This window comes from Crocuta crocuta, unplaced genomic scaffold, assembly GCF_008692635.1.
Source record: "Crocuta crocuta isolate KB4526 unplaced genomic scaffold, BGI_CrCroc_1.0 scaffold32, whole genome shotgun sequence".
Classification (NCBI taxonomy): Eukaryota; Metazoa; Chordata; class Mammalia; order Carnivora; family Hyaenidae; genus Crocuta; species Crocuta crocuta.
In genome coordinates this window covers 314,490-329,836 of record NW_027529424.1, presented here as the reverse complement: position 1 = coordinate 329,836, position 15,347 = coordinate 314,490, and the positions used below count along the sequence as shown (strand labels likewise).

Here is a 15,347-nt window from a genome sequence, read left to right as displayed (position 1 = left end):
TTCAGGTTTTTAACAACCAATAGTGCCTAGCCAGTGTTCTTTAGACATTTTTTTGGTAATAATCTGAATGAGTTTTCTACATCATACAAGATCGTTTGAAATATTTTTTATATGCAAGTTAACTCAGGTCATATGTAAGGTTTGTTCTGGAAATAAGGAATTTTGTTAGTACAGTGCAAGTGATTTGGGAGGTGGATATTCTGCTAATTTATGATGCAGCTAGAGGAACCTCTCTCCAAAGAGACACGGGAGGCCATCTCCAGCAGACCAGATTAAAGATAAAAGAAAAGAAAACAAACTTCCCTGGTATGAAATGACAGTCTGAAAGGGAGAGCTGGATAGAGCTGAACTGCAGAAAGACATCACCTCTCACCTTGTCTGCTCCCACACACTCCACAAATGTGCGTTGGCCAGAAGAGTCTTCTCCGCGGCTCACTGGCCCCTGGGACAGACAGCTGGAACAGGCACACCCACGGGCACCCACACACACACACACACTTCGCTCTTTGGCTCTGATCTTTAACGATCCCCTTTCTGAAAAGCTGTCCCTGATACACACAAACCCTCTGGGCAGGGAAAGAAGCCCTTCTGCACACCTAAAATCTTCACTTTTTGCTGTCATGTCACTTGACCGTAGGCCAACACTGCCAGGCATTGATGCCGTCATCCTTTGGACTTGAATGTCAAAAGGTCAGAGATTATGTCTGTCTTGTTCGTTATTTATACCTAATAAAATGGTAGCCCCATGAACCACGCCAGGAGCTTCGAATGCATCCTTGGCCATCAGCAATCCTGCACTCCCAAATTTCATCCCCTAGTCAGTTCCTGTCGACTCTTCCTTCCAAAGTCTTCTCTCAGGTCCATCTGTTTCTTTCTATCCCTGTTGCTACTTCCCTAGTAGTGACTGCCATTTCTTTAGCTTCTGTTTCTGCAACAGCTTCCTTCTGGTTTCCCTTCCTCCAGGCTTGCCACATTTATTATGTTTTACTTTATGTTTATTTATTTTTGAGAGACAGAGGCAGAGTATCAGTGGAGGAGGGGCAGAGAGAGAGACACACAGAATTTAAAGCAGGATCCAGGCTCCAAGCTGTCAACACAGAGCCTGATGTGGGGATCAAAATCACGAACGGTAAATTCATGACCTGAGCGGAGTCAGACACTTAACCGACTGAGCCACCCAGGCACCCCAAGGCTTGCCACTTTTAAATGCATTCTCTATCCTGAAGCCAGAGATCTCATGCCACCCTCACCTCGCCAGAATAATCCCTTCATTCCCAACCACAGTGATTTTCTTAGAGCTCCTTGAATACCTCAGACCGTCTCTCAGCTCTAGATTTTCTCACACTTGGACTAATTACCTGGTCTCAAATGTCTTGGTCATAGGTACAGCTGGGGAACTGACAAGTCTCAGTATGGCTTATGGGTCACCTTCGGATTGGCAGGAACACAGCATGCTTCTGTTTAGTGCCCGGCAATTTATTTGCTTCAAGAAGTAATGAAAACCTCCCAGCATAGGAATCTCAGGAAGCAGATTGAATGACATAAATCTCTTCAATATGACCTCAAAGCAATGCTTTTAAATACAGGATATGATTGGGTTTCAGGATGAAGGCTGTATAAACTGGCCTCCCAATCGCGTTTGAAAATGTATTTACACTAACTCCTGTCACATGCTTTCCTCTTCCTTGGGATCTCATCTGTGTTGCCAGAAGATGTAGTAAAAAGGATCCCAACCATTCATCTAACAAAACGGTTCATTTTGTGGTTAAATTCCTAATGTTACCTAAAGTAGGCATTTCCGACAGAACTCAAACCTTCTGTATCTGCAGTGTAGCCTCAGAGAAGATTCACACTCGGGATGGATGTGTTCCCGGGGAGACCTTAAATCCTATTCCAAATGAGTACAACCATAACATAAGGTGAGCAGAGGCAAAAAATTTATTCCTTCCACCAATAAATTTAGATGTATAAATTTGCACGGTCCCTGCACACTGCCTGTGAATCAATGCTGTGACCTCACTGCTCGATTCCTTCTGCCCTGGAACTACTCTCCACACTTCCTCCTTCTGCTAACCTGCCCGTGTGCTTCCTTCTCACACTCAGCTCATACCCTTGCTTGCTGGTTCATGGAGAAAATGCAAGACGTGAGCCAAAGTCATTGTCTTCATCCTATCTCCAGACCCACCAAGCTCCTCTCAGTGCTGCCTTTGTTGTGCTGGGTCTCGTCCCCGAGGAAGAGCTGCCCCCGTCCCGTCCATCTGTGTAAGAGTCCCCACCCACCCCTTTTCATCCTTGCTGGATTTTTTTCCTAAAGGTCCCCTTCTCTTTCAGGCACTGCTGCTTCCCTCTCAACAGGATGATTCTGCTTAGACTGCAAACATGCCGTAAGACCTTCTCAAGGACTCCATTATTCTGAGCCCATTTGCAGTGAAGGTCCTTGGGCTTTGCTGTCCTTGGTCCTCTCCCCGTCTCTCTCCATGATTCCACTTCCACCACTTTGTTCGGCAGCAAGAACTTCCCATTGCCAAAGCAAATGTTCACATTTCCGTCCTTGCTTTACTCCACCTCACAAGACTTGCTTCGCTGGCTTCATGACTTGGGCTACCTCAGTGGCTCTCCTTCTCAGTTCTCCAATATTTCTCCAAATGTCAAGGTGCCCCAGGACTCAGTCTCAACCATGATCTGCCCCCTCCTGTTCTCTTCCCTTCTCGCTTGGCTGTGCTTTGCTTCCCCCTTCTCCTGTCACACCCATGCCCCGAAGCATGGTCCTCAACATCATCTACACATACATGGCTTCCCAATCTCAGTCTCCAAACCTCATGCTTGAGCTCCAGCTTTATTCATCCGCCCTCCCACGTGACCTCACCTGGATGTCCAGTAGGCAGCTCAAGTTTCACCTGTCTGGATTCGACCCCTGATTATTTTGTTCCAAGACTTGCTCCTTCCCCCATTGTTCCCCATCTCTGTCCTGTTCCTCTATTACTCAGGTCAAAATCCTCCCTTTCTTCCACACCTTTCATCGGTCCCATCATGGAATTCCACCACCTGCACTTTCAAATGAAAGTGCATTGGCCTTTAAGCTTGACCCTGGCCTTTAAGCTATTACATAATCTTGCCTCTGCCTGGCCCTCTGGCTTCATTTTCTGTCTGTCACTCTTTCTCTGACTTATTTGGGTCCAGCTCAGTGGGCTTTATCTATCTCCCAAGGATACTCTCATCTCCAGACTTCAGCAATGACTTTACTGTAGGCTGGAACACTACCCAACCCTCAATACTTAGTTTCCTCCCTCACTTCATTTAGGTCCTTGTCCTGATTTACCACCTCCTCAATAAAACTCTAACCACTTGTGGTAAGCAAAATAATAGATCCCTAAAATGTCTATATCTTAAACCTCCCCCCCCCAACCTGTGAATATTTTAGGTTGTCTGGCAAAGGGAACTAAGGCTGCAGATAGGATTAAGGTTGCTAATGAACTGAGTTTAAAACAGAGAGATTATCGTAGATTAACCAGGTAGGACCAATGTCATAACAAGGCTACTTTGGAGTGGAAGAGGGAGGCAGGAAAGGAAAACCAGAGACTTGACAGCGGAAGAATGACTCAGGCCGACATTGCTTGTTTTGAAAACAGAAGAGGGCTATCACCAAGGATAGTGGGCAGTGTCTGGAAACCGGAAACAGGTTCTGCCCGCAGAGCATCCAGCAGGAACACAGCCCAGCCAGCACGTTGATTTGAGCCCAGTCAGACTTAGTTTCTACTTTGGTCTCCAAAACTGTAAGGTAATCAGTTTGTGCTGCTTGAAGCCACCAAGTGTGTGGTAATTTGTTACTGCGGCACCAGGAAACTAATACCCACCCAATCGAAAATAAAAACATGGGTGTGTGCACACACTGATCTCTGTCCCTTGGCCTTACCTTTCTTTTTCTCTGTTTGTCACTGGATGTGTACTGTAAACCCCACAAGAGTATGGAAGGCCCTGGGCTCTGTTCATGGCCACACTTCTACTCTTTAGACCAGTGTCTGCTTGCAGAATATTACTAACCCTGTTCTAGTCACTGAAATTTGATTTTATGGTCCGTTAATACGAAGCTTCACTTTCGACTCCCTTGTTGTCTTAAGATAATATTTTTAGAAGTAAAGGTGGTTTAAAATGAACTGAAGGGCACCTGGGTGGCTCAGACAGTTTAAGTGTCCAACTTCAGCTCACGTCATGATCTCATGGCTCATGAGTTCGAGCTCCGTGCCAGGCTCTGTACTGACAGCTCAGAGCCTGGAGCCTGCTTTGGATTCTGTGTCTCCTTCTTTCTTTCTCTCTCTCTCTCTCTCCCTCTCTGCCCCTCCCCTACTTGTGTGCATGTGAGCCCTTGCATGCTCTGACTCTCTCTCTCAAAAATTAATTAATGAATATTAAAAAATGAACTGAAATGTGCTTTGAGGGAGAAAAGATGTTATGACTTTATAGCACGTATCCCAAGGAGGCTGGCTGAAAGGATGAAGGCATTCAGTCTTCCCAGACAATATTTGTGGCAGAGAATGGAATCCAGGCAGATCAGGTTAAGGACTGATTTTTAGTAGAAACTTTTATTCAAATCCCTGCTGAGAGAAAAACCTTCATTTTCTTGCCATTTATGTGCTCTCTACTATAAGGGCAAGGGTTTGACTGCAGCCCCAAAGAGCTATGCCATTTCAGTATCCCCAAAAATATGTCTTACAAATATGCCTGTGAGGTATAGAAGAAAAATCAGTTTTAATCACATTTTTCAAAACCAACCTCTTTTACTACATTTCCTGTCTAGAATTCTTTTACAGGTTGTAGATAACAATTTTGTTAGGGGTGTATTAAAAAAAAAGTGTGAAGTAAGTTGGCACAGCCAACCTCCTGGCCATGCTTTGCCCTACAAATGTGAGAAGTGGTGAATGTCAATTCCAGGCAGAACCTTTAACAGTGTGCACTTTTCCACCTGCCTTTACAGTGAGAGTGATCTTGAAAGCACTCGTCAATAAGGAACCTCCATTAGCCTGTGTCCTTGGGTGACTTGAATAAACAGAGCCTCCTTACCAACATACATAAAGCACACAGGGGCACCTGAATGGCTCAGTCAGTTAAGCATCTAGCTCTTGTTTCTGGCTCAGGTCACAGTCTCATAGTTTCCTGAGTCTGAGCCCTGCATCTGGCTGTGCGCTTACAGTGTGGAACCCTCTTGGGATTCTCTCTCTCCCTTTCTCTCTGCCCCTCCCCTACTTGTGCTGTCTTTCTCTACCTCTCTCTCAAAATAAATAAATAAACTTAAAAAAAAATAAACATACACAGTGTGAGCAAGTGATACACCTGGGTTGTTTGAAGCCAGAGATCCCGAGTCATTCGTTACTACAGTAATACCGGGGTACCTACAGCCTAAGAAATGTGAAGATAAATAGTGACCAACCAATAAATGTTCTACCCAGGAATCCGGTGGGTTTCCTTAGTTCATGAATTCTCGGTGCCTTTCCGAGGAGAACATGCATTGAACGTCTCACAGAGGTTAATTTGTAATGGTTAATTTTACGTGTCAACTTGATGGGTTCATGGGGTGCCCACATATTTCTGGGTATGTCTGTGAGGATGTTTCCAGTTGAAATTAGCATTTGAATTGTTAGGCTCTATACAACGGTTTGCCCCCTTGAGCAGCCCCTTCTGCCCTGCACACCATCAAGTCCGTGTTCCTGTTGATTCAGGGACAATCGAATGTCTTACATGTTCTTATTTTTACACATGTAAGTGTTACTGAAAATATCCTTGGTCTTCAATATTTGTAAACATAAACACCCATATAGAAATAGTACAATACTTCATGAACTCAGCAATTTCACTTAGAAATGTTTGCATGCTTACTTTTACTAGTTTTCCAGATCATAAATAAATACCTGTTCATATTTTTGAAAATGAGGTAAAAATGCATTTTAAAAAAAGAAAAAAAGGGGTGCATGGGTGACTCAGTTAGTCAGGCATCCATCTCTTGATTTTGGTTCAGGTCATGATCTTATGATTCGTGAGATGGAGACCCGTGTTGGGCTCTGTGCTAAGAGTACATAGCCTGCTTGGGATTCTCTCTTTCTCTCTCTCAATCTCTCTCTCTACCCCTCCCCCCACCAACTCATGTGTGCGTGCTCTCTCTCTCTCTCTTGAAATAAATAAACTTAAAAAAATTTTAAAAAGAAAAAATTTGGTTTTAAACACACTTTCCGAGGACAGCTTCTCAATGCATATGCGTTCTTGTACTCTCCGACAGTTCTAGATACAATTTTGAATTTTATGTTTTTCACCTGACGTTAAAATTAAGCCATTTTCTCATATTAATAGTGATTCTTGGTAGACTTCATGTTTTATGATTATATATTACTTAATTGGGTGGTTATGCCACAATTGACCAACAGTTGGCAGCAACTTTGCAATTAATGTCTAAAACCTATTTCCCATTGGGAATGGTAGGAAGCGAGAAGCCAGAAGTACTAGAAAGTCATTACTGGGAGAGAGGATGTTCTGGATGGTCAAGGACACCAGGACGTGGGCCCAGGGTGAGAGGGGACATGGGTGGATATGTAATACATGTTTCAGAGAAACCCTGTGCTGTGATATACTGTGAATGGAGCTGTAACCCGACTAGTGGGAACTGGCTTCAACCAGCCACACCTGGGGCCAGGGTTCTGCATGAAGGGGGCTGTGCAAGGTTCCTGCATAAACCTCTTCCAACGATGTGTGCCTTTCCAATCTCTACACATCCTGGAAACCAAGGTTGATGAATACAGAAGCTTTTGCAATGATATCATTTGCAAATCTGTGTCCTTATATCAGATATCTGAGGTAAAGAATAAAATTGAACTAATTTATTATGTACATGCCTGGCAGTGGACTTGGCCTGACTGTGATAACTACAGAAAATGTCTGAAGTGAGGTCTCCCTAGTTTAATAAACTACCCCATGAGGGGTCCCATGCCTGAATTTCAGTAAGGATAAGAAAATTACACAAGTATAATGCTTCATCACAAAGATTTATTCTTACTCAACATGTTTTCATTGACAGGGCTCTTACCAAACACACTCTGAACATAAATGATCCTTTAATTTTTTTTAAACCTTTATTTATATTTTAGGGACAGAGGGAGACAGAGCATGAGCCGGGGAGGAACAGAAAGAGAGGGAGACAGAATCCAAAGCAGGCTTCAGGCTCTGAGCTGTTAGCACAGAGCCCAATGTGGGGCTGGAACTCACAAACCATGAGATCATGACCTGAGCCAAAGTAGGACACTAAACTGACTGAGCCACCCAGGAGCCCCTGAACATATGGTCCTGTACTTAAAGAATAACAAAGAAGGTCCTACATGATGATCTGACCAATTGTTCCCCCATATTTAGAGGCAGTAGCCTATGCTCTTCAAAGATAATGTGTCTCCTTATACTGCCAGTTGTTATTACATCAGACCTTCCAATAATCCAGGAGCTTAAAGACCACAGGCTCATAGCAATGGTCACAAAACCAAACTGAATCTCCACATCCAATATACAACTCTCTAGCATTTTCCATAAAGATTTTCTTTTTCATTTCCCAACAGTCAGATTCACTCGTGGTAACAGATTGTTCAATGGGTTTGGACAAATACACATATTCATGTATCCACCACCACAATCAAGACATAGAAAGTTATATTGTGTGTCAACCCCTGAACCCCCAAACTCCCTTGTTCTCAACCTTTGGAATCAACACCTCCTTTCCACCCCCAACACCTGGCACTTTTACAAAGAATTATTTTGTAATCTATGCCTTGTTTCTACTGAAAACAATTAAAAGGCTTAATGATCACTTTTACCAATATTTATGGATCTAGAAAACTTGGCAGACCTTTGGGGCCATATACTAAATATCAGAAGTTCAGCAACTGGACTTTTTGCAGAACTGAGATTCAGCTCTATTTCTTCCAAACTGATGTGGGAGGTACCTGGCTCTCAAGTCCAAGAAAATAACACCAGTGTATTAGGTAGAACATTTTAAGTGTAAATCACCTATCAGTGAATTGTGATTTGCTTATGTACCTTAAATATCCATAATAGAATTAAAATTATGTCAATCTATTTTTGGATTTCATTACACAAGTGTCCCTTACTTGATACGTTACATATATTTTTGTAAGGATATACTGAAACTGAATTTTGAAAATTAAATATGATTTTCTAGGTGACAATTTTTTTTAATGTTTATCTTTTGAGAGACAGAGAGTGAGCAGGGGAGGGGCAGAGAGAGAGGGAGACACAGAATCCGAAGCAGGCTCCAGGTTCTGAGCTGTCAGCACAGAGCCCAACGCGGGGCTTGAACTCACAAACCATGAGATCATGACCTGAGCCGAAGTCAGATCCTTAACCAACTGAGCCACCCAGGCACTTAGGTGGGTGCTTTTAACGGGATCAATAATTAGTCTCCTATCAAAATTCCTCAAAAATCCGTATTTTTTTTTTTTTTAATCTGAATGGTGTCAGTCAGGGAACACTTGATCTGAGCTTTTCTGGTAATATTGGCAACACTCTTTATCAACACACTTGCACAGCTACAGGTCTCTCTATACGCAACAGGTAAAGTCTGAAGGCACACATCTCAACCAGTCACCTTAAATGCCCAAATGCTTTTTCCTTCTCTGTCAGAATAATTTTGAGACAATTTCTTACCTTTCTCCCAGAATGCTGCAGCTGCTACACGGGCCATTCCTGCCAAATGCCTGGAAGCCTGTTCCATCACACAGACCTCTAGCTTCTTGAAAGAATTTTGCAGATCAGGCAACAACAGGCGCCTAATGCTCATACTACTCAACCAGCCACAGAGCAGATCTGTTTCCCATTTCTAGTTACAGTTTCAAGGACTTCCTTTTTCTAATTGCTTCCTCAGTTGCTATGTGCTGTAGGGACCACTGCCTCCTGCCTTCTCGTATCAGGACTCGGGTGCATTCTGTCGTATGAAAGTCTGAGCCAATTGGGAGAAGCTTAGGAAGGTGGGTGCATCTGTCTGAGGCTGTGTGTCAGGCATGGTAGCCATCATGAGTTGTTTCTAGAATACCACCATCCAGCGAAACCACCCTCAATGAATGATTCAGCAGGATCAACACTGAATATATATGTATATATATGGTTCTGATTAGCGAAACTTATACTAATTATGGCATGATTAATTCTTAATGGAGGTCATATTTAGGCTGCCTCCTCTCCTTTTCCACTTTCAACTGACTCCTCAAAGCCCAGATTTCTGCTGTCCATGAGTTCTGTCACATTGGTGTTATTTCCTCTGTCATTTACGTGATAGCTCTGACCTACGTTTTTCTTCTCTTTGTTCCTGAACAAAACCTGATTTCTCTCTGAGAAAGCTGGAAACAGCAAGACTTATGCGACCAATATGTTTCCCAACCCTCACATGAGATGAGGGCACACCCAATATTATCAAAAAGCAGCCCCTGTACAAGTCACAGCGCCAGATGCTTGAAGCTGCTTCTTATTGTGGGCTCGCTTAACACAAAATAAAACAGACCCCCAACACAAAGGCTTCCGGTCCCGAAGCTAAAACACAGTTCCAACAAAAATCGTACCATTACAGAGCTTTGAAATATCCTGACCAAAGGGTCTTCCATTTTAAGGTTTTGTTTTGTGGTGGTGGTTGTTTAAACACAAAGATACTAGATAAAGGCCAGACAAATTCTAGCACTTTTTCTCACATGACTTCCAAATCTCAATGGCACCTCCCACCTCTTCCTGGTTCGTTCTTTTTGTGGGTCCCTAATTGCCAGTGGTTCCCGGCTGCACTACCTCACCATTTTTCTCAGTGCTAGGATGATTGTCATGGGTAATTAGCATGTCATTATCTTGCTCCTCAAAATGTTTCATTGTGTATTTAATCAGATATTTGCACACCATGCCTTTGCTACTATTGTTGCAATTTGCCCTTCATCATTCCAAAGGTGAGGCTCTATTCATTCTGTTTCACTCTTTCCCCTGTTTGGAGGGGGAGGCTGTAATGTAGTAGCTTTATTTACCCCACACATGGGTTTCGAAAAGGCAAGAAAAAGAAGAAATGAACCTGGGAGTAGATTCAGAAAGGAGAGGCATGAATTTGGCAGATGCTTTGTTTTAAATTGTTTAAGGCACGGGGCACAGTTTAGGGAGTTCCTGAGGCAGAAGTGAAAGAGATCAATTTGGTGATGGGGGAATTGTATTCTAGTGAAGTAAGAGGGCAAGACAGAAGGGAGATGAGAGAAGTGCTTTTTTTGCAACCACTTGATTTTGCGCAGAGCAGGAAAATTATCTACTCTTTGCACTTTGCCCCTCCCCCGCAGCCATATGCCTCCCTAAGGTTTCCTTTCTCCATACTTGAAAGGACCACAGATTTTAATAGTATTCATGCATTTGAAGTGTGAGGCTATTCCCGGCTTCCTGGTTTTGCATTGATGGTGAGGAAGTAATTTTTGAAATTCAATATGATATGGTAATATCCAATCCTTGTATGATAAAGTACAAATAAAATAAATGATTATTTAATGAAAACAACAACAATGAACTAAATGGAAGTTTAAAAAGAAAAAAGGCAGTTGACCTTACAGAAACTGAAGTTCAAGATTACAACCAGATTCAGGGACTGAATTATAGGCTAGTCTCCTTCAATGCCTAGGCTGAGTTTAGTTGGTTACCACTGTGAACAAGAAATTGTAGACACCCCAGGGGCCTGAACAAGTTGAAACAATGTCATTAAACGGTCAAGTTTACTCAAAACCCCTTGAGTTCAGATGTAATAGTAAAAGCAGACCCAGAGTTAAAACACCAGGGAAGTCAGGACTATCTTTTCAGAGGAATATTTGCAGTGCAATACGTATTTCTGCCAGGGACATCACACATGTCACACTATTATGTGGCCATCAGTTTGTGGGTGTTCAGGCCTGAGAGCCAGTACTTCGTCAAGCAGAGAAATTTTCTTCCTTTTTTGGGAAAACTGTACATTGCCATCGATGGGAAGAGAGTAAGACAGGAGACAGGTGACAGGGGACAGTGAGGGGACACAGCCCTCTGTGAGGAGCTCTGGCAAACCAGGGGCTTGTACGACCCATCGTTCCTATTGAGAAAAAGTCTCCTTCTATGACCTCTGCTTTCCACAACCCCCGACCCAAACCACTTTTCCCTTCCAGATCTTCTCTAGAAGATCATTTTAATTGGAATCTGTGAAGGTAATTGTGGGGCAATGGAATGGAGACACGGAGGGGAGGGCAAGCAATGTCTCAGCTCCATAGGACTGGACTCCGAATTTGCACCTGATCAGGGCCAGGCTTCTCCCCTTTCTGGAAGGAAGGCAGGGGGAAGAGGCAGGCTCTATAGCAGGCAGACCTCTTTTTCAACCTTGCGCTGTCCACTTACCATCGTGTGGCCTTGACTGTATCTTTTTCAAATACATTTGATGTCAATTTCCTTATTCATAAAATGCATTTTATGGATTAGAAATACGCGGTATACAGTAGGTGATCAATACATGTGAAGCATGTCGGAACACTGACTGCCAGACCCGGAGGCAGCAACACCTTTGTTTCTGTCTTTCATCTTTGCTTCCAAGATAACATTCTGCGCAAAGAACAGAGGCTTAAACTGGAAAATTGCTATACTAACACCTGGTGCCCCTCCTCTTTCCGTGCTTTCCAGCAAATCGCAGCTACTGGCATTTCCATTGTCTGGGGCGTCTGGATAAGAAATTGGTAGAAATGACGTGTCCTGTGCTAGCACCCACTCAGTAGCCAAGGTCAAGCCGAGCTGGGGTTCCCAGGCCATTCCCAACAGTCAAGGTTCCTGGGCCCACAGTACCCCCTGATGGCTAACATGGGGAACTTTCTTTACTCAAAGATTCTCTCAGTGGGACTCCCCCAAGCTTTCACAGACCACTGCCTTGTCCATTCCATCACAGACCACTCATTTCTCGCAAACGTGTGGTTTCCTAAGCTTTTTGTTTGTTTTGCTCAATTATTTCAGAAATATCAATCTCCCTCTCTGCTTTTTACCCCTTATTTTTTGTTCATTTTATGAATCCTCAAATCAATGCAGTTATAGTTGCTAAGTATAATGGTAGGATAAGGGCATCTATCTCTCAAAAAAAAAAAAAAACCACCCTAAGAACCTCCATTCGTTTAGAAGTAAAATAAGACATAGTGAAAGACCATGAGCATTAATCTCTAAAGCCCTTTGAGATATCCAGAGTCTTCCTCACAACTTGCACAGAAGATGCCATTCACCCCTGGCTCTTTCTCCAAGTAACACTGATCTTTTCTCAGCCTTCTTATTATTTTGCTATTTCCTTAATTGCTAAAATTGGACTAGTCTGTCCCCTACTGTTTCACTGCAAATATAATTCGGCTCCAATAAGGGTTAAGTGCATTCCTGTGGGCTATTCTGGAAACCAAAGCACAATCTTTCAGCATTAGTTCTCTATGGGAAAGTGAATTCAAATATCCAAACAGCGGCTTTAGAAGGAACTTTTGGAAAATTTACCTATTGTAATTTAACACTGGATATTTGGGTTTGGGAGTGTTCCATTTTTAAAAATTCATATTGATGTCTGATTCTCTGGTTTTCATCTATTGAACCATGATATCTACTGGGATTAGCATTTAGAAAGGTATTCAGATGTGACTTATCTGGGCAGACATCAGTTCTTCTTTTATCAAAGGAAAAATATACTAACCAGATCCTGATTTGGTATGTATGTTATCGGAATGTTCTAGAAGGTTATAAAATTCACGTCCATGACTGTAGATTACTTTCTCAGTAAAAAGACATTAACATATGTTAAAGTCTACATACTTATTTTCCTTTACTTAAATTCAAATAATACCAATGCTTTATGTCTTTATTTATCAAGGCATAAGTTTGAAAGACTTTAAAAAATACAAATGATTTTGATATGGATTATTAAAAATGTGATTAATTTGATCCATAATTCTTCTGATTTAGGAAATTTATTCTCATGCTAGAGGTCAGTAATCAGAAGCATCTAAAATCCCAATTAAACACCTAATTGAAAGATTTCTTCTACAAGTTGACATCAAGCGGCTTAATTTTTCTAATTTCTAATTAATTTAAAAGTGTAAAGCTTAAAAATTGGTAAGAAATAACCGATAAAGCATCTAAAATTAATAAAATGGTAGCTGAGCTTTGTGACTATATATAGATACCTATAAAAGACGTAATTTGAAAATGCTTTTGTAAAATACTTTCCTTATTTGGTCATAATTCAAGGTAAACCTTGCATAAAAGTTTTTTCTTTGAAATGATTTCCATATTGAAAGAATTGACATTATTTTCTCTTTTAAAATAAAAATATGCAAAATACCACCCATCCAGTTTCATTAAAATGCTGTGAAGATAGATTTTCTACATTCTACCTGCACTCTAATGTAACAATAATGAAGAATGATGTCATCAAATAGTTGGGTGGTGCAAAAGGTATTTTAAGTGGTTGATCAATCAAGAACATTATTTGAGTTCACATTTTTCTGAAAAGAGATATTTGGTTTTCGATCATGTATACCTTTTGAATTCATAAAGTTTTAGAGGTACAAATGAAAGCATTCAGTGTTGATGTTTTTGAAAGCATTACATTTAAATTATTTTCTCGGGACCCAAAGAGAAAATACCAGGGGAAACATAACCAGCCTGAATTGTTTAAAATGTATTTGCCCTTTAATTAAATAAGAAACATCTGTCTGGGGATTTTGGAAATGAATGTAATCCATCCACACTCTGCCTGTACTAGTTTGCATCCAATGTCCAATATTTTGAAAGAAAATTCTTTCTTTCTGTAAAGAATTAAACAGCAACATGGAGCAATGTCTGGGTCTACAGCAGCTGAGCTTTGCCTCTGGACTCTGGGCACTGGAAATGCTAAGGGTCTGTCTTTTCCCAGATCTCTCCTTGGAAGCAACCAAACTCTCTCCATAATCAAGATTAGGGTGGAATACTTGTATTTCTTCAAAGCATCCACTCCCCCTGAAAGTGCTCATCTTGGAGCAGTAAGGAAACAGAAGTTACTAGGACATACCCAAATACTCAAGGTCAAAATACCAAGGCTCCCTGACTGGGGTTCGCCATACATTTTCCTCCTGCTCACTCAGGCTTAAGTGGATGGACCTGGACAGCCCACAACACAAACCCATCAGACAGGCCGAATGAAGAGAAACAAAGTGGAGGAGTTAACTCCAGGATGGCTCTGGTTCTTTGAAACCGGGACCCGCGCTGAGAATGACAAATATCACTTACTGGTGGTGTCAAACGGTATCTGCTTGCACTGTGCAGACCCCTCGGCGGGCCAAGGACAGTAATAGACGGCTCCCCCTTCCACGATGTCTGGCTGGCTGGTGTTGGCTTTGGGCGCCCCCACCAAGACACTCGCTCTGCGAAAGGGTTGGAGAAAATCACTCCTTGGGAATCATAAAAGTGTGCGTATGCGATGCAGGCTCCGTAGCCGCGTGCTCGCTGAGACTAGAGTGGGGGTCGGGGGGTAGAAACGTATTTATGATGGAGACCGAATGTCAAACTGGATTTCCCGTTGGAAACCTACGGGCGTCTGAAACCTGGTTTTGAAGAGGCTGCAAATAGTCCTCATTCTTCTCTAGGTGGAGCTATGTATACAGTGAGATGAGAGAAGGGGGGAAAAATAGCAAAGGACAGAGCCCAGCCGCTAGCAGCAGACCGCACTTGCGCCCAGACACTTAATTGTTACAGGCTCTGCATAAACAGACTTGAAACTGTTCGGTCCCCCTTCCCCTTTTGTACGATGGATGCTCGAGTCTTTGCTGAGTCCTGGGAGCTCCCCCGGACTTGCGTTGTCTATGCAAGTGGCACGTCATTANTGGAATCCCTGGCCTCTCCCTCCGTGGGGCTGCGGGCACAGGCGCGGGTCCCCCGGGCAGAGAGAGGGGCAGAGCCCCAGTCTGTGGCCAGCTTGCCCGCCGCGCGCCTCACTCCCCGCGCGGGGCGACTTACGTGCGAGCGGCAGGTATGTGGAAGTCCACCGCGTAGCCGAAGTAGCTGCCCGCCGGGCCGCTGTACACCGTGAGCTTGTCCACGTCCAAGTTGAACGCCTGCGAGGCGGGGACCCACAGCACGCCCAGCGCGGCCGAGAAGCACCAGAGGGGCGCGAGCGGCTGCACCCGGCTGTCCCGGGGACCGCGGCGGGCCCCGGCAGACATCGCCCTCCGCCCCGGGGGGTGCTCACCCGGGGTGCGGGAGCCCCAGAAGCCGGCCCGGCTCCTCAGCGGGGACGGCGGGCGGGGGTCCCCAGATGCTTGCGTCCCGGGCTGGTG

At 43.4% G+C, this 15,347-nt stretch overlaps 1 protein-coding gene across 2 annotated transcripts in view; it reads right to left on the bottom strand.

Moving 5' to 3' along the window:
• The window catches only part of ITGA8 (integrin subunit alpha 8), a 179,922-nt gene extending 164,689 nt beyond the window's left edge, over window positions 1-15,233 (bottom strand). For both annotated transcript variants that reach the window (XM_077758434.1, XM_077758435.1), the window contains exons 1-2: window positions 15,028-15,233; window positions 14,302-14,435 (exon numbers count right to left, since the gene is read on the bottom strand). In XM_077758434.1, the coding sequence (XP_077614560.1) occupies window positions 14,302-14,435; window positions 15,028-15,233 (340 nt within the window). The remainder of the gene's footprint in view (window positions 1-14,301; window positions 14,436-15,027) is intronic.
• Window positions 15,234-15,347: the final 114 nt, after the last annotated feature.